This window comes from Myodes glareolus, chromosome 4 (genome assembly GCF_982192425.1).
Source record: "Myodes glareolus chromosome 4, mMyoGla1.1, whole genome shotgun sequence".
NCBI classification, from domain to species: Eukaryota; Metazoa; Chordata; class Mammalia; order Rodentia; family Cricetidae; genus Myodes; species Myodes glareolus.
The window spans coordinates 104822941-104848140 of NC_142029.1; the positions used below are offsets into that span (position 1 = coordinate 104822941).

The 25200-nt window shown below is 47.8% G+C and overlaps 1 protein-coding gene and 1 long non-coding RNA gene across 3 annotated transcripts in view; both read right to left on the bottom strand.

The window, feature by feature from the left end:
* Window positions 1-12559, bottom strand: part of Slc44a2 (solute carrier family 44 member 2 (CTL2 blood group)) — a 31435-nt gene extending 18876 nt beyond the window's left edge. Inside the window, exon 1 of one of the 2 annotated variants that reach the window (XM_085689856.2) lies at window positions 12431-12559. In XM_085689856.2, the coding sequence (XP_085545982.1) occupies window positions 12431-12433 (3 nt within the window). In that variant the 5' untranslated portion in view covers window positions 12434-12559. The remainder of the gene's footprint in view (window positions 1-12430) is intronic. The other variant, XM_048446478.3, reaches the window with a different exon arrangement.
* A 5694-nt stretch (window positions 12560-18253) lies between these two features.
* On the bottom strand, window positions 18254-21414 carry LOC146894730 (uncharacterized). Its single transcript, XR_015001578.1, has 2 exons — window positions 21348-21414; window positions 18254-18517 (listed from the first exon to the last, which is right to left on the bottom strand). It is a non-coding gene; the product is annotated as an uncharacterized LOC146894730 (long non-coding RNA).
* Between the last annotated feature and the right edge of the window lie 3786 nt (window positions 21415-25200).

Genomic DNA, 25200 nt, shown 5'->3' on the forward strand with positions numbered 1-25200 from the left:
TTGAGCCCAAAGGAGGCCTGTTTCAAATCAGTTCCTTTATTTGAGGCAGAGGGCTGAGGGGTCTGATTTCTGTAAAGTCCTAGGCTCAGTCCCAGGCAACCTCTTTCCCCTAATGATGGGCTTGGTGTCTGTTCTACAAGTGTCACCCAAGCACTTGAGAGACTGAGGCAGGACTGAGTTACATAGTTACATAGTTGAGTTGAGGCCACCCTGAGTTACATAGCTAAATCCTGGCTAAAAAATTTAAATACTGAGGCTCAGTGGCTGAAAGCACTTGCTGTTCTTGCAGAAGACTGGAGTTCAATTTCCAGCACCCACATAATAGCTCCTCCTGAAGTCCAGTTCCAGGAACTGAGACTCCTCCACTTCCTACCACTAAGGCACCAGGTACATGGTGAACATATACACATACAGGTGCTCATGCATACACATAAACAAAAGTAAATAAATATTTGTAAGCATTTTCAAACCTTGAGTAGGCCACTGTGGCACGCACTTTTACTCCCAGCACTCTGGAGACACGCTAAGTGGACCTCTGTGAGTTCCAGGCCAACACAGCTGAGACTATAGGCCACACAGAAAAACTCTGTCTCTAAAAACTTTAGGAAGACCAGAGATCACATAGGAAACTAAGGACTATCAGTCCACAGATAGAGCAAAAATGTTTAAGTCAGTATACTTGATATGTAAGTGGAAAAAATAGCCCTGACTCAGAGGCAGAAAATTCCACAGGAACTAATCATGCAAATATATAAAAGCTCAAACTATTAGAAGCATGAAAAAGCTACAAGAAACTGTGTCTCTGATAGGAAGGCTGGTACGACAAGTGGGAGACAAGATAAGGGAATATTAGATGTTTTCAGGGTCAACTGGGGTAACCCACCCCTGCCAGGGCTCCTAAGCTGTCCACCCCCAATTTAGGTTTGATGGGCAAGTGGGGGTCACCAAGGAGGACTCAGCAAGAACATAAGACCTGTCTAGGGAAGAGAGCTTATGGGAGACTATACTGTCCAGCAGCTGACAGCTCTCTCAGAGAAAGATGGACCGTGGGTTAACTTTTAGACAGAATTGAAAACGCAGAGGAGGTGAAGTGGATCAGAAGTAGAGGCACTTGCCGCCAATATTGAAGGCAAAGAACTGACTCTTGCGAGGATCCTCTGGCCTCTGCGTGCCTGCTATGAAGTGAGCTGACTGCCTGCAGCCCACACACATAATAAATAAACGCAACTTTATAAAGGACAGCAGCTGCAAAAGCCAACAGTTTCTGATCACGGAGGTTGATTCAATACTTGCATGATGGGAAAGGGCTGGGTCTTTGCAACCACAATGCTAGATAATATGAACAGAAAGCAGAGTGTGAGAGAGGGGAGGAGGAAGTTGCTAAGGCACCTGCCTAGGAGGCATGAAGTCCTGCTCCACTCCCAGGGCTGAGCCCTTGGGAATAGGATGTACAGCTCAGCCCTTGGGAAACAGAGATAGAAGAATCGGAAGTTCAGGATCACTGACTGGGCCTACAGCTTAATGGGTAAGAGCACTTGATGTGCAACCATGGCGACCCAAGATAGAATTCTAAGAATCCATTTAAGAAGCACTCAGCTGGGTGTGGTGGTGTATGCCTTTATTTCCAGTACTTAGGAGGTAGAGGCGGGTGGACTCCTGAAACCCTTTGGCAGGACACACACACACACACACACATACACACACACACATACACACACACACCACACTGGAAGGATGGAGGCATTGAAAACATTCTATCCTGTAGGGAAGCTCCTTAAACAGGGAGGCAAACAAAAACAAAGTAGCTTCAAAAACTCCGAGGGCTCCACAGCCACTCCCTGCCAGAGCAAACAATTAATGTGTGTTGAGGAGAGGAGAAAAGCTACAAACACTCAGATAAAAAAAGCTGTCTGGAAGAGGGTTAGACAACCTAGGCACCTGGAAAGGACGCTCTCCAACCTGCGCAGCTGCCTGCAGGCTGTGCAGTGTGCTCCAGGTTCCCACTGTGTGAGCTGTCACTCCTGCTGGGGTGGGCCTTGGTGATGCAGCTGGCTTAGAGTCCTTTCTGCTGCTGTTAAGTAACCCCTCACCCATGTTCCTGTAAGCAATCCCCAATAAAACTCATTGGTTCACCAAGTTGGTCTTTGGTGTTCTCTGTACTCTGGCCTGTTGTGGGCTCCCTGTCTGGGGTGAGTGCTTTCTTTTTTTGTTTGTTTGGTTGCTTGGTTGGTTTTCTGAGATAGGGTTTCTCTGTAGGTTTGGAGCCTGTCCTGGAACTAGCTCTTATAGACCAGGCTGGCCTCGAACTCACAGAGATTCACTTGCCTCAGCCTCCTGAGTGTTGGGATTAAAGGTGTGCACCACCATGCCTGGCAAGATACAATTTTTTCAAAAGCTGCCTGAACTATGTGAGACCTTGTCACAGTAAAACAGGGGATTGGAGATATGATTCAGTAGTTAAGAGCTCATACTGTTTGCACAGACATCTGACTTCTGGTAACTCTAGCTCCAGGGGATCAAAGACCTCTGGCCTCCTCTGGTGCTCCCTGCTCACTAGCTCTCGCTCACGCAGTCACCCGTTCACTTCCTCCCTCCGTTTCTCTCTCTCTCTCTCTATCTCTCTCTCTCTCTCTCTCACACACACACACACACACACACACACACACACACACACGGTGCGCAGTGAAAAACAATGAAACTAAAAAAGGCTAATGTAAGTGTGATCCCACTTGACAGGAAGGTAAACTGAGGCTAGTGACCACCATAGATTGGATTAACAGAAAAGCCCTCTCATGTCTAATCCGGCAATTGTCTGGTAGCTCTGGCCTGTAGGGGTTTAAATGCAGTCTGCAGCCTCTATAGCTCTAGCCCCACTGGGAGGTATTAAGACAAAGACTAGGGCCTTTGGGAGGTGATTAGGGAACTGGAGGTGTGCCTCTGCACTGAGTCCTGGTGGCTTTAAAATAAGAACTGGGTGTGGAGATGCAATACTGTCACCCTTGCTACTGAGGAGATTGAGGAGGGAGGATGACAAAGTCAAGCACAGAATGAGCACAAGGCCACCCCTAATGCAGTCATCACTCTCTTACCACACAGTGGACGCCATGTGATCACTCAAGCCCTGCTGTTTTACCCTCCCCATGTGATGGACTTGAACTGTGATCCAAAATAAACCATTTCTCTTTGTACACCCACCCAAAAAAGGTCAGCTTTGTCACTTAGTGAGAGCCTGTCTCAAAACACACACACACACACACACAGAGAGAGAGAGAGAGAGAGAGAGAGAGAGAGAGAGAGAGAGAGAGAGAATGATTCAGCAGTAGAATCCTTGTCTAGACTCCTTCAGTGAGGGCTGGGGATGTGGCTCCATGGCAGAGCTCCTGCCTGGTATCCCTGTGTGCACTAATTTTATGTCAGCTTGACACAGCCAGAGTCATCTAAGAGGGAACTCCAATTGAGCAAATGCCTCTGTGATGGCTGTTCTTGGCTATCAACTTGACTATATCTGGAACTAAAACCAGAAAATAGAGGGCACAGCTGTGAGGAATTTTTTCTTAATTTGAAGTAGGAAGATCCACTTCTAATCCAGATCTTTGATGTAGAAGACACACCTTTAGTCATATTTAATCTGGGCCTATAAAAGGACACTGAAGAAAGAAGATTTTGCTCTCTGATTGCTTGCTCTTGCCATGCTAGCAAGTCTGTTCCTTCACAGGCACTGGAGCCTGTTCTTCGGGATTCCAGAGTATGCTGAAAACCAACCGAGACGTCCAGCCTCATGGACTGAGCAACTTCTGGACTCTTGGACTTTCCATTCACAGGCAGTCATTGTTGGATTAGCTGAACCACAACCTGTAAACCACTCTGATAAACCCCTTTCTATACATATGGAGAGATCCATATAAGTTCTGTTATTCTAGACTCTCGAGTCTAGAGAATCCTAATACAGCCTCCATAAGATCTGGCTGTAAGGCATTTTCTTAATTAGTGATGGATGGAGAAGGCCCAGCTCATTGTGGGTAGGGACAGCCCTGGGCTGGTGGTCCTGGATTTTATAAGCAAGCAATGAGGAGCAAGCCAGTAAGCAGCACCCCTCCACGGCCTCTGCATCAGCTCCTGCCTCCAGGTTCCCCTGTTTTGACTTCAGTCCTTCAGTGGACTGTGATTCAGGGTATGTAAACTAAATAAACCCTTTCCTCCCCAAGGTGCTTTTGGTCATGGTGTTTATCACAGCAGCAATAACCCTGACAAGCCCTCAGTAAGGTATGGGGTATGATTCAGAGTTAGAACTCCTGAGTAGACGCCCTCAGTGAGGGGCTAAGGTATAGCTATAGAAAGAGTATTTGCCTCCCACGGCAGAGGCCCTGGTTTCCAACCCTAACATAGCAAGAACTAAAACACAGTACACACGTGTGGGCTCACGGACTCTTGAACTTCTTCTATCATCAAAACCACCAGATAGGGGGCTGGTGAGATGGCTCAGTGGTTAAGAGCACTGACTGCTCCTCCAGAGGACCCGGGTTCAATTCCCAGCACCCACATGGCATCTTGCAGCTGTCTGTATCTCCAATTCAAGAGAATCTGACATCATTATACCAATGTGCATGAAATAAAGTTAAATTAAAAAAAAAAACAGATAAAGCCTGGTGACCATGAATCAAATTAGAAGTTAACTCTTGTTTTGTGTAACTTACCTAGTCTCCATGGGGTTAAGAGCAAACAAAAGAAATTCGACCAAGACTCAGGGAGAGGCAAGGGTGGTGGGGGAGGCGGGGGTAGCTGGACTGTGAGAACAGTGGGGGCAGGTCTTGCCAAGCCAGGCATGAGGGCTCATCCACTGTGTGGGAGATAAGGGAACTCAGACAGGCAGTCTGTCATAATGCTTTTGCCAGGACATCAAGTGACACCCAGCCCCCACAACTTCCAAACACTGGCTAAGTCAAGGGCTCCAGTGTCCAAGGCCTCGCCTACAGAGTCCCTGCCTTCCCAGACATCTCAGCCACTCACACAAGTCCTTCTGTCAAGGATTTGGGGGCAGTGCCCATGCAGTGTGAAGGTACGGAGACAAAAGATGGAGAAAGGGCCAGGTGGCTAACGATCCCAGCACTCAAGTTACGGAGGCAGGAGAATGGTGAAATCGAGGCCAGCTGAGGCTGCAGAGTGGATTCTAGACCAGCTTGAGCTTACATCAAAAAAAAAAAAAAAAAAAAAAAGAATAATAATAATTAATTAATTAATTGAAAACTGGGTTAGTGGTACACGCCTTTAATCCCAGCACTCAGGGAGTAGAGACAGTCAGATCTCTGTGAGTTCGAGGCCAACCTGGTTACATATTGAGCACCAGAGTATCCAGGATTAAGTAGAGAGAACCTGTCTCAGAAAATGAATGAATGAGCCAGTGATGGTGGTACATGCCTTTAATCCCAGCACTCAGGAGACAGAGGCAGGAGGATCTCTGTGAGTTCAAGGCAAGTCTGGTCTACAGAGCAAGTTCCAGAACAGACTCCAAAGCTATAGAAAAACCCTGTTTCATAAAACCAAAAAACAAAACAAGAAAATGAATGAATGAATGAATGAGTATAATAAAAGCTACAGGTATCATGGGTGGAGCCAGGCTTCACTGGCTTTGCGTGCCTGAGAAACCTGGGTCCTTTCTCTGTACCACATCAACTGAGCAGGGTCCCCCAAGTCAGCAGAAGGCGAAGGGAAGTGGGCTAGGAGTTCAAAGTCAGTCCTGGCTCAATAGAGAGTTTGAGGGCAGCCTGAGCTGCAAGGGGTCCTGTCCCAAACACACACGGACACTTCTATTCAGAATTAAACAAAAAGAAAAAAGACAGAAAAGCAACTGTCATTACCTCACTTCCTCTCCCCGCATTCCAGATGCTGTCTATAGGTCACAGACCACGCACATCTAACCCTCTGTCCCCTCTACCACGGATGTCACCCACACCTCTAGTTTCCTCTTCCACACCACTCCCTCTGGGCAAATTCACAGGGTACAAAACTGCATATTGTTCCACCCCAGCAAAGCAGGGCTAATCTCATCCTTGGACAAGGCTACAAAGTACACATTTCAACAATCTTTTGTTGTTGCCTAGTTTATTTGTTGGCTATGGTTGTCCCCCATCCCTGTGTCCGTCCGTCTCCCACTCTGCACAGACAGTTTCTCTCTGTAGCCCTGGCTGTCCTAGAACTAGCTCTGTAGCCCAGGCTGGTCTTGGACTCCCAGGGATCCACCTGCCTCTGCCTCCCAAATGCTGAGATTAAAGGTTAACAGCATGCGCCATCACTGCCTGGCCCAAAACTTTTAAATTAGACCTATTCATTTTATTTTATACAAGTGTCTGCCTGTATGTATTACATCTGTGCACAGTGCACATGCTTGGTGCCTGCAGAGGTCAGAAGAGAGGACCAGGTCCCCTGGCTGATGATAGCTGTGAGTCACTACAGGGTGCTGGGGAAGGTAGGGGCCTCTGCAGGAGCAGCCAGTGATCTTACACTGAGCGCTGGTCCCCTTGTAGAGAACCCAGCACCACAGAGTGGCTCACAACCATCCACAACTACAGTTCTAGAGGACCCAGCACCCTCTTCTGACGTCTTTGGGCACTAAGCCTCCACGTGGTACAGACACACATCAGGCAAAATAACCATACACACAAAATAAAAAACCATGACTAAAAAGATATAGATGTGGGGAGTCCCGAAGAAACAGCTTGGTGGGTAAAAACCTTGGCCATAAGGACCTGAGTTCCAGTCCCCAGAATCCACATGAAATCTGGGGGTAAAAACTGTACCAGGCTTAGGGACAGACAGTGTCACAGAAATTAAGAGCCGGAAGGCTCAAGTAAGGGCCTGATGCCCTGAGCACTATCCTCCAAACTCAAAGTGTGAAAGACAAGCTGGGCGGTGGTGTTGCACGCCTTTAACCCCAGCACTGAGAAGGCAGAGACAAGTGGATCTCTGTGAGTTCAAGGCCAGCCTGGTCTACAAGAGCTAGTTCCAGGACAAGCTCCAAGGCTACAAAGAAACCCTGTCTCCAAAAAAAAAAAAACAAAAAGAAAGAAAAAGAAAAGAAAGAAAAGAAAAGAAAAAAAATTGAAAAATTGTGAAAGGAGAAAACTCACTTCCACAACCTGTCCTCACACACACTATACATGAGTAAATGCGCTTTTTAAAAACTTACAAAAGTGGCCGGGCAGTGGTAATACACACCTTTAATTCCAACACTCAGGAGGCAGAGGCAAGCAGATCTCTCTGAGTTTAAGGCCAGTCTGATCTACAAAGCAAGCAAGTTCCAGGACAGGCTCCAAAACTACAGAGAAACCCTGGCTTGAAAAAACAAAAACCAAATACCAAAACAAAAACGAAAACAAAAACAAACAAAAAAACCCTTACAAAAGTGAAGAGCAACAGAGAGAAACACTAGGTGTCAACCTGTGGTCTCCACATATGTACACATAGCACACACAACCTCAAAAGAAATATATATGTGGGCTGGAGAGATGGCTCAGTGGTTGGCTGAGAGTGGATGGCTCTTCCAAAGGTCCTGAGTTCAATTCCCAGCAACCACATGGTGGCTCACAACTATCTGTAATGAGGTCTGGTGCCCTCTTCTGGCCTTCAGGCATACACGCAGAAAGAATATTATACACATAAATAAACAAACAAACAAACAAATAAAATTTTTTTTAAAAAAAAGATGTGTGTGTGTGTGTGTGTGTGTGAGAATGGGACTCACCAGGCCCTGCCCTTCTCTGAGAATTCACTAGTAGCAACCATGCTGGGAAGGAAGAGATATTTTCTCACTGGTGTGGCCACTGGTGAGGAGCCCACAGCTTTGTGAACAACCCCCACCCTGTGTCTCTCATACACAAGTTAAAAAAATACATAAACCAGAAAATACATGGGGTGGGTTGTGGTGGCTCACATCTTTAATCCCAGCACTTGGGAGGCAGGCAGATCTCTGTGGATTTGAGACCAGCCTGGTAAAAACACAAACATGAAAGTAAAGGGGGGCTGGTTGGAAAGAGGGAGGGGTCAGTGGGAGTGGGAGGGGACGAGAGGGGTGATGGGTGAATATGGTCAAAGTATATCATATGTGTTATAAAAATTTCATAGTGGGGCTGGAACTAAAGATGTACACCACCACACCCGGCTTTTATTTCTTTATTTTTATACATGTGCACAGTGTGGTGTGTGTGCCTGAGTTTACGCGCACTGTGTGCTTGGAGGAGGATGTGACATCTGGGTGCTGGGAATCACACTCAGGTCCTCCGCTAAGGCAGTGAGCACTGACCACTGAGCCATCTATCCAGGTCCCTAAATTACTTTTTTTCTTTTTTGAAACAGGCTCTCATGTAGCTTAGGCTGGCCTGAAACTCCTGTGTAGCCAATGATGACCTCCAGAGAGCTGGAACACCAACATTGGTTTATCAGATGCCAGGGAGGGAACGTGGAAATCCATGTGTGCCTGGCAAGCACTGTGCCAACAGTTACAAACCCAGCTGAAGAAGCCTGCTCTTTAGTCAGCCTTCACTATGTGCTTCCCCTGCTCTGGGTTCTAGAATCTTCTCTTGCTCATGCCAAGACTGGGCTGGCAGGAAGGCTGTGCCATTAAGGACCCCGGCCAGGCCCTGAACCATTTCCCTTTCCTGTGGAGCTGCTACCTTCTTCCAGAATCATTTTATTTGCTGGGAAAGGCACTTCCTGCCCTGCCCAGTCCTGCCTCACTCTTCCCAGACATAGGTTTGCCTGTCCATTAGTTCAAAGAAAAGCTATGTCCTCCACGCTACCAGCCCCAGGGTCACCTGAGCATACAAGGCCTTCCCAGATATCATTGAAAACAGTAGTCCGAGCTGGGCAGTGGTGGTGGATGCCTTTAATCCAGCATTTGTGAGGCAGAGGCAGGCGGATCTCTGTGAATTCGAGGCCAGCCTGGTCTACAAAGCAAGTTCCTGAACAGCCAGGACTCTTATACAGAGAATCTCTGTCTTAAAAAAAATGACAACAGCTGGGTGATGGTGGCGCACACCTTTAATCCCAGCACTTAGGAGGCAGAGGCAGGTGGATCTCTGTGAGTTCGAGGCCAGACTGGTCTATAAGAGCTAGTTCTGGGACAGGAACCAAAGCTACAGAGAAACCTTTTCAAAAAAAAAAAAAGGAAAGAGAAAGAAAGAAAGAAAGAAAGAAAGAAAGAAAGAAAGAAAGAAAGAAAGAAAGGAAGGAAGAAAGAACAACAAACAAAATAGAAAACACTAGTCTAGGCAGTGGTGACACATGCCTGTCATCTCTGCACTTGGGAGGTGAAGCAAGATGATAATTTTGAAGGGCGTTCTTGGCTAGGTAGTGAGTTCAAGTCTAGCCTGCACTACATGCGATCCACAAGCCTTATACATAATGATGCAGGCTCAGAAAGGTCGTCCAGTCACCTAGAGTTACAGAGCACGTAAAGATCAGAACCTTAACAGGCGGTGGTGGCGCATGCCTTTAATCCGAACTCTTGGGAGGCAGAGGCAGGCGGATCTCTGAGAGAGACCTGATCTACAAAATTAGTTCCAGGACAAAGAGGGCTACATAGAGAAACCCCGAAATCCTGTCTCAAACAAACAAAAACGAAACAAAAATCAGAGCTTTGATTTAAAGCTGGGTCTATCTGAAGCCACTCCCATTGGACACTGTGACAAATGGGAAGCCACTATGCGTAGGATTAGCCATTATGTCCAAGAGAAAGCTGACATTGAGCCCAACTGATAGAGTGCTAATCCAGGATACAGGAAACCCTGGGTTCCTTCCACTGAATAATGGGTTCCTTAGCACTGAATAACTTGGGTGTGGTGGTGCACATCTATAATCCCAAAATTTGAAAGTTGAAGGTAAGAGGATCTGTCATTTGACTACACCGTGAATCTGGAGGGAAAGCTTAAACTATTTTGCAGGAATGTTATGGGGATGCCTACATAGTTCAGGTTTTTCATTTTGGTGAAATAGGCAAAACAAAGTTTCAGACAAAACAAGATCCTACCTAAAGGAAGGCATAGCGGCCTGAAATCCCAGCTACTCATAAAGGTTGCAGCATAAAGAGAAGACCAAGTTTAAGGCATCTGAGTTACATAGCAAGACCTATCTCAGATTTGTATGCTTGAGGCTCTTGATTCATTCAATCCTCAGTATCCATAAGGAAGAAAGGAAAGGAGAAGGGAAAGAGGAGGGAGGGAGGGAAGGAGGGAGAGAGGAACTAAGGACAGAAGGAAGGAGGGAGGGAGGGAGGGAGGGAAGAAAGGAAAGAAGAGAGAAGAGAAAAATTCCACTGTCAAGTAAGATGGCTCTGGCTGCAGAAGCCAGGTAGGGCCTCTTTCACAGGTTCCCCGAGTCTTGTAGGGGAAAATATTAAGCAAGCTTGTGGTTTGTTTTCTGTTCCTTCTGCCTGGAACACACTTGTCTCACTCAATCCATCTCACCCAGCTTTCACTGTCCAACCTTCATCTCTTAAAATAGACCCTAGTGGCTCTTCCGTGCATGACGTCTTGTCCGGTGCTCTACAACCGTAACAACCTACAATTACATGTTAGCTCTCTTGTCCACCCTAACGCGGTCTAGGGTTTCTCTGCTTGGTGGACTGCTGTGTGTCCCCAGGCAGACCACTGCCTGTGAAAGGTCTGATAAATTCTTGGGGGTCTGAAATTGGGGGTGTTCGGTTGAGCATCCGAATGAGGTCTAGGCCCAACCACTTGCTGAACATGCTTGAGGACTTGGGTTTTGACAACACACCCACAAAACCTTGAGGGTCCATTCCCAGCCTGAGCATGGCATTGCCTTGAGTTCCAGTCTGTGCTTGCAGAGCTTGCTCTGGGCCTTGGGTTCCACAACCACCCACCCCTCAGTGCTTTCTGAGCATGTGAGACCCCATTTGGGTTCCAGTTCTTGCTAAACACAAAAGAGCCGGCAGCTTTCAATCCCATGGCTTACCGACCAGGAGTGAGGTCCTGAGTTCCATCCTTGTATACAACATACAGCTTCCCTCTGCACCCACACACCCACACACCCACACACCCACACACCCACCCACCCACAGTCTCACCCTTTAGCCAAATTCAAGCCTGGGCAAATCAAAGCCTTGTTCACTCTGCCCCATTCTTATTCCAAACAGACTTCAAGAAGACCAACTACACATACTCTCAGATGTGACACCCAAGCATACTCAGACTCCCAGACTGAGATTCCCACACCAGAGACAGACAGCCACACCCAAGAGTTGCACAGCACGAGCGACTCCAGAGCCTGGGGCTTCAGACAGGGAGCCCCTCTGGTGGTCTGGGGCTGGCAACTCAAGTGCCCCAGAAGTCCCTGGGAGGCTAGGTCCTTTAGGCTGGGCAGGGTGGGTCGCAGCCTCTCCCATCTGCCCATTCATTTCTTTCTTTAGGGCACAGAACCAGGGAACAAGAGGAGGCTCAGGGAGAGCCTACTCGCTTCTCTAGTTATTTTTGAGCCGTTTCCGGCCCCCTCCCCACGACTCTAGAGTCTAGCAGTTTCCAGGAAGTTGCTTGCTGTCACACAAAGTGGAAGACGGGGGCGGGGTGGGGGGGACTAGAACCCCTCTGCCATAGTTTCAACCATGCCACTTAAGGCTCGTGACAGATTTGGGCCCCCAGGGAACTCAAAATAGATAAGAGGAAGGAGGCTCAGAGTTCAACACCCAGTTCATGGGAACCCGGAGTTGGGTGGGGTGAGAAAGCCGCATCCTGGCCCCACCCCCAACTCCAAGTAGCGGAGGCAGCCCTCAGGCCTCACAGAGGGTATGGTCCCAGTCTCCTTAACCCCTTAAAATTATAGGCACCAGCAATAATCCGCTTAGGCAGGGAAAGTTTTTTAATTGCTCCCCGCTTGCTCCTCATCAAAGGCACCCTTGTTTCTGCCCTTCCCTGAACTGGTGTGCGCCCAACCCCAATATACAGGTGCGTCCAACCTTGCCTCAGTTTCCCCAGCAAAGCTTGGGATCACTACTTGTGGGTGTAAATGGCAGAGATGCAGAGAACATTTGGCTCTTGAGGAAACGGGACATGTGGAGAGGGTCCTGTTCCTGCCCAGACCCCAATCTATTACCGCCGCACATCCCCTCCCCCGCCCACCATCTAATCCGCCCAGATAACGGGACCTCCAGGGGAGGAGCATGCGCCGTACTCCCCGGCCCATCGCTCAGGAGGACTGGAGTAAGCTTGAGGATCCTAGGGAAGGGATACGGAGGACAACCTGGGCTGGGGCCAAACGCTCCGGATTAACCAGCGCAGGATGCAGAGGCCTGAGGGCGCGGACAGAAGGGCCTTCGTCCTGGCTGCAGCCACGAGTGTTTTAAGGCTCTCAGATGTTGTCCCTCCTCAGAACCCCCTCCTTCCCAAGTCACACAGGCGACCTCCAGGCCGGAGGCAGTTCCTACCATAGACTCCGTCCTTCCTATCGTCCTCCATGGCCGCAACCGGAGGGGAGCCGAGACCGAGGCCAGCACGACCCCAACCCAGCCGGGCGGGAGGCAACGCGCGCTGTAGGCCCCGCCCTACCCTGGCTGACCCCGCCCCCAGAGCGCACACCAATGGGAGCCCTGCGCCTGAAGGGCGTGGCCAGGACCGGGAGTTGGGGGGCGGCCACCTTCCAATTTCCAGTCTACTCTCGCTGCTCGCTCCTTTCGGTGAACCACACCTAGTAGGTCGCATCTGCTTGTCAGTGGTTCTTGTTTGTTTGTATGTTTTTTGTTTTTCGAAACAGGGTTTCTCCATGTAGCCCTGGCTGTCCTGGTCCTCTGTAGACCAGGCTGGCCTCGAATTCAGAGATCTTCCTGCTTTTGCCTGTGTGCTGGGATTAAAGCCATGAGTCATTACTGCCCTGCAAGACATTCTTTGTCCTGAGTACTGATCTCTGACTGTGAGCTAGAGGACTGAGAAAAATTTGTCAAGTGTCCATTCATGAGATTGTCAAGAACTTGGGAGTTTGAACACAGATCAAAAGGGAATAAAAACTGAGGAGCGGTTAATTCCGTGGCAGCCAGGACCAGTGGTTCACTTTAATCCTTAATCCCAGCACTGGGGAAGCAGAAGCAGGAGGCTCTCCTTTAGTTCTGGGTCAACTAGATAGGACTATACATAGTGAGACCTCGGGGAGAGGGGTGCTGGCAAAATGGTTTCCTGGCTAAGAGCACTACCTTCTCTTCCTGAAGACCTGAGTTCAACTCCCAGCACCCACATCAAGAGACTCCAGCTCCAGAGGATCTGATGCCGTCTTTTAGCATCTACAGGCACTTGACTCACATATGTGCACACACATACACATAGATAGATAAAAACAAAAGGAAGAAAATAGTCAAGCGGTATAAAGATGAAATTCCAAACAAGTTCATCCTGGAGTAGTCTCACTGGCGAAATCATGAGAGAAGCCATGGAAAGTAAAGGAACCAAAGGGTGTCAGTGCCAATGTTGATTCTATAAGAACTATGGGAAACACATGCCTGCACAGACACATAAATAAAAAGTAAGTCATTAGTAAAGATTTTTAGATTTTTATTATTTTTATTTTATGGGTATGAGCAACTACATGTATGTACGCACTCCAAGTGCATGCATGCAGTGACCTTCCTCAGAAGCCAGAAGAGAGTGATGGATCCCCAGGAACTGGAGTTAACCCAGTGGTGAACCGCCATGTGAGTGCTGGAAATTGAACTCAGGTCCTCTACAAAAACAGCAAATGTTTTTAATTGCTGAGCTGTCTCTTTGTCTTAGGGTTACTGCTGCGATGCTGGGACACCATGACAGAACAGCAAAGGCAACTTGAGGAGGACAGGGCTTGTTTCACTCCCAGTTCCATACAACAGGCCATCGTCCAAAGCCGTGAGGGCAGGAACCCAGAGGCAGGAGCTGACGCAGAGGCCATGGATGGGTGCTGCTTACTGGCTTGCTCTCCATGGCTTGCTCAGCCTGCCTTCTTATAGAACCTAGGGCCACCAGCCCAGGGATGGCACCACCCAGCATACGCTGAACCCTCCCCCATCAATCTAATTAAGAAAACACCATACAGGTTTACCTACAGCCCAATCTAATGGAGACATTTTCTAAATTGAGGTTCGTTCCTCTCTGATGACTCTAGCTTGTTGTTGTCGTTGAAACTAAGTCTCGTACAGTCCTGGCTGTCCTGGAACTTGCTATGTAGACCAGAATAGAAGAGATCCTCCTGCCTCTGCCGCCAAGTGCTAGGACTAAAGGTATATGCCACTATGTCTGACCTTAAAAGTATATTTCGTAAAGAAGAGACCTGAGAATGCTAAGCACACTGTCACCTCACACCCTAGCACTCATGAATCAGGCGGGGGATCAGAATTTGAGGCCATCTTCAGCTACAGAGCAAATCTAAAGCCAATATGGACAACAGACTGCCTGAGAGTGCAAAAGGAGAAGAGATCTAGGCATGGTGGCACACTCAGGAGGTCCAGGTAGGAGGCCTGTTTTACATAGTGAGCCCTTTTCTCTGTCTGTTTGTCTCTCTCAAAGAGAGAGAGAGAGAGAGAGAGAGAGAGAGAGAGAGAGAGATATTTGTGTGTGTGTGTACAAATATATGCTGGGCGGTGGCCATGCACACTTTTTTGGGGGGGGGGACAGGGTTTTTCTGTAGCTTTGGAGCCTGTCCTGGAACTAGCTCTTGCAGCCCAGGCCTCAAACGCAGAGAGATTTTTCTGCCTCTGCCTCGCAAGTGCTGAGATTAAAGGTGTGGGCCACCACTGCCCAGAGCCAGGCACACCTTTAATCCCAGCACCCAGCACACAAGAAAGGCAGAGGCAGCTGGATCTCTGTGAGTTCAAGGCCAGCCTGGTCTACAGAGTGAGTTCCAGGATAGGCTCTAAAACTACACAGAGAAACTGTCTCGAAAAACAAAACAAAAAAACTAAGGTGGAGGAGCTAGAGAGATGCTCAGCTGTTGAGACGTTGACTGCTCCTGCAGAGGACCCAGATTCCGTTTCCAGAGCCTAAATGGCAGCTCACAGCCATCTATAACTCCAGTTCCAGGGCATCTGACCCCTCTTCTGACCTCCGTGGGCGCCAGAGTGGGTGCACTCACAAAGGAACAAACAAACAACAACAAACAAACAAACAAACAAACAAAAACCCTGCCTGACTGTGAGGCCATTTTTAAAAAATATTGTGGCCAGGTTAGGGTCACACACGGACCTTCCCAACAATCTGGAGGTGGAAGAAGGAGGAGCAGAAGTTCAAGGCCAGCCTCAGCTACACAGAGAGCTTGAGGCCAGCCTGGGGTATATGAGACCCTGTCTCAATAAACAAAAACAATTTTCTTTGGGCAGTGGAATGTTTGAAACATTGACAGACACCTTCTAAAATAAAGAAGTGTTAAAGACTTTATGGTGAATGGGAGAAGACATCTTTTCCATGACATTCTAGAATAAGGATGGTTAATGTTCCACAGAACTCAGATCAGCAGCTGTCTTTGCAGGTGACGGTGCCTGGTTGGGTATCCGGGTGGCAGGAAGCGGAACATCATTGTGGGGACTTGACTTCTGCCCCTCTTAGTACATATGACATTTAAGAAAGGAAAGTGGAGACCAGCAAGATAGCTCAGCATCTAAAGGCATTTGCCACAAAGTATAAGATCTCTAAGACCCACAGGGTGAAAGGAGAATGGAAACTCCTGCAGGTTTTCGTCTGACCACCACACATGCACGGTGACACAGACAAGTTTTTAAAAATGTGAAAGTGCCAGGCAGTGGCGGAGCATGCCTTTAATCCCTCTACTCAGGAGTTGGAGGCAGAAGCAGGCGGATCTCTGAGTTCGAGGCCAGCCTGGTCTACAGACAGTTTCAGAACAGCCAGGGCTATGCAAAGAAACCTTGTCTTGGGAAACAAACAAACAAACAAACAGAAAAAACAAACAATCAAAAAAGTAAAAGAAATAGTTAAAATGGAAAATGTTTAAAAAGAGAAAGGGAAGAGGGTGTGACTTTGTGGTAGAGTACTTGCCTAGCAAGTGAGGCTCAGGACCTCCATCCCCAGCTACTGCAGAGAAAGAAAGTGAGAAAAAGACAGAGGGAGGTAACTGTAAGAGAGTCTGTTAGTATAGTCTGGCACTTCGTGGACCATGGGAGGAAGGAAAGAGCTGGGCACAGTGTACAAATAGATCAGAACTTCCAAGTCATCCATGACTAGATAGCCAGTTTCAGGAAACCCTGGGCTACATGAAAACATCTCAGAAACTTAGAGAGCTGGGTGATGGTGGCAGACACCTTTAATCTCAGCACTTGGAAGGCAGAGGCAGGTGATCTCTGAGTTGTACACCAACCTGATCTACAGAGCAAGTTCCAGGACCGCCAGAGCTACACAGAGAAAGTCTGTCAAAACAAATAAAACAAAACACACACAGAGAGAAAAGAAAACTTGAATAGGGGTTAGAGAGATGGCTCCACTTAGCACTTACTCTTGCAGAGAGCACTTCAGTCCTTCCACCCATGTTGGACAACTCACAACTACCTGTAACTCCAGATCCAGTGGATCTAATGTTCTCTTCTTCCGGACTCTGAGGGCAATGAACTCAAAGGTTCAAATACAAATACAGATAAAACTATAATAAAACAAATATTATTAAGAGGCTAATTAAATAAGGAGCTAGTGAAATGACTCAGAAACTGAGAGTATATACTGCTCAGCAGTGTGTGTGTGTGTGTGTGTGTGTGTGTGTGTAGACTACCATAGCCAACAGAGCAATGTTCTTTTTTAAAATTAATTAATAAATTAGTTCAAGACAGGGTTTTTCTGTAGCTTTGAAGTCTGTCCTGGAACTTACTCTGTAGACCAGAGATCTGCCTGCCTCTGCCTTCCAGGTGCTGGGATTAAAGGCATGCGCCACCTCCGCCTGGCTAAAGATAGGCATTATAGATTGACAAGCTCTTGATAAGGGTCTGGTGGAGGATCGAGGGTGGTGCTGGTCAGGCCACACAGTTATCACCGTGGTTACCGGGCTATTAACCATGCCCACTCCCAGTGTTCTGGGCGGATAACAGGGTAAGCATCTTTTCCTTTGCAGAAACAACTCCCAGTGCTTAACATTCCAAGTTCCCCCAGTGCTCACCCGGAAGCACAAAGGTTTCTATGCCTCCTAGCCCCCCTCACACACTTTTTTTTTAATTTTTAAAGAGAAAATTGTGGCTGTAATAGAGACCAAGGTTTAATGCACTGCCTGCATGACTAGGCTATTATTAGGAAATAATATTATTAGGAAAGCATAACAGAATTCCCAGAGCAGCTAACAGGGGCTAAGGAAGGGGGAAAGTCATCGTAACCATGGTGGCCATTCGAAGGTCACTTGAGAGATTTTGCTTACATTTTAATTTGAATCATTAATTTAACCATAAAAAGTATAAGAAAAATAAAACTGACACATTAAAGCAACACATGCCAGGAAAAAATTGACAACCAATATTGTGCATGAGCAACAAATAATCTCTAGAAGCTCTATTTTGTAAAATTGTGGTTCTTGGGGACTGGAGAGATAGCTCAGCAGTTAAAAGCACTGGCTGCTTGACAGCTCATAACCGTCTATAACTCCAGTTCCAGGGAATCTCACACCTTCACACCAATGTACATAAAATAAAATTAGCTATTTTTTAAAACGTGGTTCTCGCTTTACCCATCTCTTGACTAATTTCTGCTGTTTTCACTGTGGTATCAATAGTTTTACTAACCATTCAGGCCACTTTTGAAACCTCTCTTTGTATTCCAGTAATCATTTCTGGTACTGAAAATACAAAAGCGGGGCTGGAGGGATGGAGCATTGCCTGCTCTTCCAAAGGTTCTGAGTTCAATTCCCAGCAACCACATGGTGGCTCACAACCATCTGTAATGAGGTCTGGTGCCCTCTTCTGGCCTGCAGACAGAATATTGTATACATAATAAATAAATATTTTTTAAAAAAATAAGGAAAGAAAATACAAAAGCCTAAAAACAGCCCTTAGCCTGGCAAACCAATATCGTACTGTCTCTTACTACTGGCATGCCTTTTATCCTCCCTGACAAAAGGTATTTTTTTTATTATTCTTAATCTATTTTTTTATGATCATTCATGCTCTGCATGCATGTATGCCTGTGTGAAGGTGTCAGATGTCCTGGAACTGGAGTTACAGACAGGTGTGAGCTGCCTTGAGTGTGCTGGGAATTGAACGCAGGCACTCTAGATGAGCTGCCAGAACTCTTAACCACAGAGCCATCTCTCCAACCTACAAATGACATTTATTTAGATTCTATGTTGACAAACTGGGAATTAACATGTAATATAGTTAGTAAACGTTAACAACATCAAGTCGTGTTGTGTCCTTGATGTCTCCCCAAGTCATCGGCTTGGTTTCTCTCTTGGAGCGTCTCCTCTTGATGGGTTTGTTGTCTATTTTCAGACTCTTCATTTGTCTGGGGGTCTCTGGGATGTTATCCTGGTTAGATGCATTGCAGCAGGAGCCATCTGGGTCTTCATTCATTTTCTGGAAAAATACAAGCATACTGTCACCCTGGTCTTAGAACATCTGGCCCTTCCCATCAATTAGTTTCTAGATCTTTCCATGTAGCAATATTTTATGCTGTGTATCTTTTAGGGAAAAATGCTTTGGGGCAGCAGAAACCTTATCTTTTTTTGTTTGTTTATTTTTAGAGACAGGGTTTCTGTGTGTAGCCTTGGATGTTCTGGAACTCTCTCTATAGACCCAGCCGGCCTCCAACTCATAGAGATCCTCCTGCCTCTGTTTCCCAAGTGCTGGAAGTAAAGGTGCGCACCACCTCCTCCAGGATAAAAGCTTTATCCTTTAAAGTGAAAATATTGAAAGTTAGTATGGCTCGACCTCTGCACCCCCCCCACTACTCCGCAGAGGACCCAAGTTTGACTCCTAGCACCCCCGTAGGTGGTGCACACATGCCTACAGCCTTAGCTCCTCTGAATCCAAGGCTCTCTTCTGGCCTCCCCAGGCTCCCACACTTCGCATGCACACAGATGAGTAGTGTCTTTCCAGAACAGATGAAAAATGGAAGGGGGAGTTAATGTTTTTTTATTTTATGTGCATAAACATTTGTCTGCATATATGTCTGTGCATCTCGTGCGTGCCTCCTGCCTGTGTGCATGCCTCCTGCCTGTGTGCACGCCTCCTGCCTGTGTGCACGCCTCCTGCCTGTGTGCACACCTCCTGCCTGTGGGCATCATCCACAGAGGGCATTGGATCCTGGAACTGGAGTCACGGACTGTTGGGAGCCAACATGTGGGTGCTGGGAATTGAACCCAGGTCCCTTGGAAGAGCTTTAACTTCTGAACCATGCCTCTTGTCACAACAGCTGTTTTTTGTTTGGTTGGTTGGTTTTGTTTTTTTTTTATTTTTTTATTTTTTTTTTATTTTTTGGAGACAGGGTTTCCCTGTAGCTCTGGAGCCTGTCTTGGAACTAGCTCCTGTAGACCAGGCTGGCCTTGAACTCACAGAGATCTGTCTGTCTCTACTCCTGAGTGCTGGGATTAAAGGTGTGCGCCACCACTGCTTGGCAAGGTACAAATTTTTATATGAAGTCTCTTTTTGTTTTCATTTATTTTACATACCAACCACAGTTTCCCCTTTCTCTTCTCCTCCTGTTCCTGTCCTGTGTGAAATCTTTATATCAACTTTCCAGTATGGAGAAGGAACTCAGAGAGGTTAGGCAATTTCCCCACTGCCACACAGTGAGCTTGGGGAGGAACAAGGCCTTGAATCTCAGGAAGCGGGACTGTGAAGTCCCTATCCTCTCCAAAATTGTACGGCAGATTCCTGGGCATATTTTTGTCAAATTATATATTTAGTCCTTTGGTCCCATATAACATTGGAGGTGGTGGGGGATGAGGAGAAAGTGAGTTTTGTAAGACATCACATGTGGGCATACATTTGTAAGGAAATAACATGAACCAATGATAGTTTTCAGAGAGACAGGGCTGGGCGTGGGTGGTGGCACACACCTTTGATCTCCAGGGCTCTACACAGACAAACCTTGTCCCTAACAAAAAACAAAAAACAAAAAACCACCCTTATTTTTATTTTATCTTTTCCAGAGCACAACTGTAATCTTAGCACTTGGGAGTGAGTAGGTGTCTCTGAGGTCAAGGCCTCCCGGCTAACATAAGGAGTTCCAGGCCAGCTAGTGGGATGGGGTAAAACCCTGGCTTAGCCACAAGAACAACTGGGTGTAGCCGGGTGGTGGTGGTACTTGCCTTTAATCCCAGCACTCGGGAGGCAGAGGCAGGCGGATCTCTGAGTTCAAGGCCAGCCTGGTGGTCTACAAGAGCTAGTTTCAGGACAGGCTCTAAAGCTACAGAGAAAGCTTGTCTCGAAAAAGAAAGAAAGGAAGGAAGGGAGGGAGGGAGGGAGGGAGGGAGGAAGGAAGGAAGGAAGGAAGGAAGGAAGGAAGGAAGGAAGGAAAGAGCACTTGGGTGAACTCCAAGAATCCGCCATGTGTCTACCATGCCTGGCTTTTTCTGTGGGTGCTCGGGAAGGTTCGCAGGCTTTACCCACCAAGCATTCTCCTCATTCCTCTACCACAAAAGTCTTCAAATAATGGTGAGGTGGGCTCAACAGGTAAAGAAGGAGCTTAAGGCAACCAAGGGAATTTGATCCCTGAGACTCACCTGGTGGGAGGAGAGAACCACCTGCTGCAAATCACCTGCTGCAAGTTGCCCTGTGATCTTCCCAGGTATTGCCCTGGCACAGGCACCACCCCCAATAGGTAAATCAAAGAAAAAAATGTAAATGCTTTAAAGTAGATATTGAAATTCAATATGTACAATATGTACAAGCATAGGCTGTCTTTCCAGCACTCAGGAGTTCAAGGCCAGTCTGGGGTGCCGGAGACCACAACTTAAAACCATCAAGAACACTCATGGTTACAAGCCTGGTGGGCGCAGGGAAGCACAGAGGAGGGCCCTGCCCAGAACACAGGGTGGATGAGGGTCGGAGGCTCTACTCCACAGGGAAACCTGAGACAAAGAAAGACCAAAGAAAGGAAGAGGGTGGGTGCCACCGGCTGAGGTGCCTATTTAACATATCGAAGAGGACCTGACCTCCAGGATCTCCCAGCACCCTCAGTCCCTACCTGTTACAGGACTGGCTGGCATACCCACCCTCTACCCTGAACTCTCAGGCCCAGCAGCTGGGCTGCCCTCCCACAGAGGCTCTTCCCTATTTAATCCAGACATTTCGGTTAGAATATTTTACAATGAAGGGGCAGGGGCAGGAAGGGGAGGATAGTCACTAAGTCTAGAGCCCTTGTGGAGTGAAACCCTGTGCCCGAGGCCAGCAGAAAACTAACCGTGCAGGGTTAGGGGCCACAAAAGGTAGGAGAGAGACAGCAGGCCATCATCGCGGTGAGGGAGAGGAGAGGAAAAGGGAAGGAGGCTGATAAGTAGAAGCTGGGGCCTGGGGGAGGACAAGATATTTGGGACAGGCTGGGACAAGGCCACCAACTCTGGGGGATGGTGATGGCTAGGGAGCCAGAGTGGGCTGGGCCCGGCCAGGCTGGGCTGGGTTGGCTGAGCTGAGACAGAAAGCTAGTCTGTTCTCTGCTCCCGCTGAAGCACTCGCTCGGTTTCATGAATTTTTTAGTTAAATAGGCCTTGGGTTTCAGATTCCAGGGCAGGGCGCTGGGCCCAGGCCTCTGGGTTCCATTTACCCTGTGAAAGCATCTCAGGCCCCAGGAGACTGTTGCTGGCTTTGTGCCATGCACATTTAAGTCTGGAGGCCAATTCCAGATGCACCGCTCCTTAGGAGGCATCCACCTTGCTTTAAAATTGTATTTGATTTATGTTTTGTGTATGTGTGTGGAGGTCAAAGGACAAGCTACAAGATAATCCATTAGTCATGTGGGACCTGGCGATTAGATTGGGGTCCTGAGGCCAGTGTCTTTGAGTCATTTCATCGGCCACCTCCCTACAAACACACCTTGTTTTTTATTCCTGTTTTGTGTTTGTTTGTTTGTTTTCGAGACAGGGTTTCTCTGTAGTTTTTAAGCCTGTCCTGGAACTAGCTCTTGTAGACCAGGCTGGCCTCAAACTCACAGAGATCTGCCTGTCTCTGCAGGGAGATAGAGTGCTGGGATTAAAAGCTTGTGCCACCAGCTGGGTTCCCCACTTTGTTTTTTGAAAGTGTGTGTGTGTGTGTACATGTGCGCGCACCTGTGTGTGTGCATGTGTGAGTGTGTGTGTGAGTGCTTGTGTGCACCCGTGTATGAGTGTGTGTGCACCCGTGTGTGTGTGTGCACTCGTGTGTGTGTGTGTGTGTGTGTGTGTGTGTGCACTTTGTCTCACAGTGGCCCGGCTAGGCTGGCAGGGCACCCTCCCTCCCCAGCACGGATGAGGTGAGCCCAGGTTGTCCTGAGTAAGCTGATGATCAGGAAGGATCCCATTCCGTGAACAGAGGCTACCTAAAACCTTAAGGCAGGAGCTCAGTTGGTAGAGCATGGGCCTAGCAAGCAAGAAGCCCTGGACTCCATCCCCAGCACCATAGAACTGGGCATGATTGTGCATTCCTGTGATTCCCTCCCACTACTTCCTCTTCTTCCTCCTCCCCCCTCCCCTCTCCCTCCTCCCTGTTCTCCTCTCTACCCCCTCCTTCTCCTTCTTTTTTTTTTGTGTGTCAGGGTTTCTCTATGTAATAGTCCTGGCTGTCCTGGAACTCACTGTGTAGACCAGGCTGGCCCAGAACTCACAGAGATTCCCCTGCCTCTGCCTTGGGCATGTGCCACCCTGCCTCAGGTATTCCCTTAGAGAGTGGAGGCTGTAGTTAGCTGGTAGAGTGCGTATTTAGCATACACAAAACCCTGGGTTCTATCCCCACCGCGGCACCCCCCACACCCCCACTCCCCACAACGTCAATGAACTGTGGTAGGGTATGTACATCATCTTTCACTTGGGAGGTGGCGCAGTCTCAACAGGAGTTCAAGGTGATTCTTGGTCATATGGAAAGGCCTGGGCTACATAGGTCTTTAAAAAAAGTTGTATGCCTGATTATCTGTCGGTAATGATAGCAAGCCTGAAGATGGTGCAGCTATTCGGAAGGGTGTGGTGAGACTGTTGGGAGTTTAAGGTTAGCCTGGGCTTTATATGGAGGCTCCCATCAAAAACTTTTTTTTTTTTTTTTTTTTTTTTTGAGACAGAGTTTCTCTGTATCTGTAACTTTGAAGACTGTCCTGGAACTAGCTCTTGTAGACCAGGCTGACCTCGAACTCACAAAGATCCTCCCGTCTTTGCCTCCCGAGTGCTGGGATTAAAGGTGTGCACCACCACCTCCCGGCACCCATCAGAAACATTTTAAGGGCTAAGAGTGTAACCAGTGGTACAGCACTTGCCTGGTTCACGCCAAGGTGGGACTTCCGCCCCACAGGACAGTAAAAACAACTAGAACAACAGAATTGTGACTTAGTAACCAGGCTATGTGGCCTTCTGATTGTCAGTGCTGAGATTCCTCCGCCGTGCTGGCTGAATAACTCTACCGACAAGCGTCCTGCCTCTGCCTTAGGACAATTCCCGCGGGGCGGTTCTCGCTGCTGCTCTTTGAGTCCTCCAGACTCCCGGCCAGTTAAAAACTGCGACAGGCTGGCTAGCCGGCGGGGTGGGGCGCTAGGGGAGGGAAGAAGTGGGGTGGCTGCGGCAACGAGGCCCAAGCGGGCTGTGTCGCCCCCTGATGGCCGTTCAGGAAACGTTTCTTCCCTGGTAGAGCATCACGCCGCTGGCTCCCCACTCAACGAAACCGTAGTCCAGCATTTGGAAGGTAGACAGGATGATCTTGCATTTAAGGCCAGCCTGGGCTATTAAATAAATAAATGAAGTTAGAAAACATAAAACAAAGTCAGGCGTGGTAACTCGTGACCTTAATTTCAAGACTTGTAAAACTGAGACAGGTCGGAACCGCATAATGACTAGGTCATCCTCGGTAATCTCAACCTTCCTTCTAGAATTAGAAATATTACAAAAAACAGGTCAGGCGGGGTGGCACCTTTAATCCCAGCACGGGGAAGGCAGACATGAGTGGATTTAGTGCCAGTCTAGTCTACAGAGTTCCAGGATAGCCAGGGCTACACAGAGAAACCCTGTTTCCGGGGGGAAAACTAACAAACAAAACAAAGTAATAAAATGTGTAGTGTATGGGGCTGGAGAGATTGTTCAACAGTTAAGAGCACTGGCTGCCCTTCCAGAGGACCCGTGTCAATTCCCAGCAACCACCATGGCAGCTCACAACTGTCTGTAACCCCAGTTCCAGGGGACCTGACACCCTCACACAGACATATGGGCACATAAAATGCAAATAAATAAATTATTAAAAAAATGTATAGTGCGAGTGAGTGAGAAGGACTGACATTACTGAACATCTGTCGGGTGGCACCAACAGAAACTGTTCGTGCCTCCCTGAGTTGGGGCTAAGTCCCGTAGAGACTGGCATTCGTGGGTGAGAGAGCAAGGTCCATAGATATCTGAGCAGATTAACACCCTAGTGGGTGTACGGAAGCTTGTATGTATGGGCGGGTTGATGGACGCTGATGTGTGTGGATGTTTGTGGGAAGGGGTGATAAATGGTTGGCTATGTGGATAGGTGGGTGGATGGATAAATGGGTAGGCGGATGAGAGGATGAATGAATAGACATAAGGATGCACGGTGGGTGAGTAGACAGATCAATGGACACGTGTCCTGGGGGCCTCACCATCCACCCAGGCATTCTTTTTTTAAAAAAAATATTTTTAATGATTTATTTTAGCTTTATTTTATGTGCATTGGTGTGAAGGTGTCAGAAGAAATGCAGGTGGAACTGCATTTTCACGTGGCAGTTGTGAGCTGCCATGTGGATGCTGGGAATTGAACCCAGGTCCTGTGGAAGAGCAGTCTGTGCTCTTAACAACCGCTGAGCCTTCTCACCAGCCCCCCGCCCCCCAGGCATTCTTGATCACCAAAAGAAAATTAGAAAAGAAAGAAAAGAAAAAAGAAAATCAGAAAAAAAATAAAAAAGAAAATCAGGAAAAAAAAAAAAAGAAAGAAAGAAAAGAAAATCAGACAGGGCAACTGTCACACCTCAAGTTTTGCCTTTCCCAGCCCCAGAAGCGGTATCAGCGTTGCTGCCGACAACGCCGTTCACCTGGCGGCCTCCCCTTTAAGACGCGCTCACCTGACGTCCT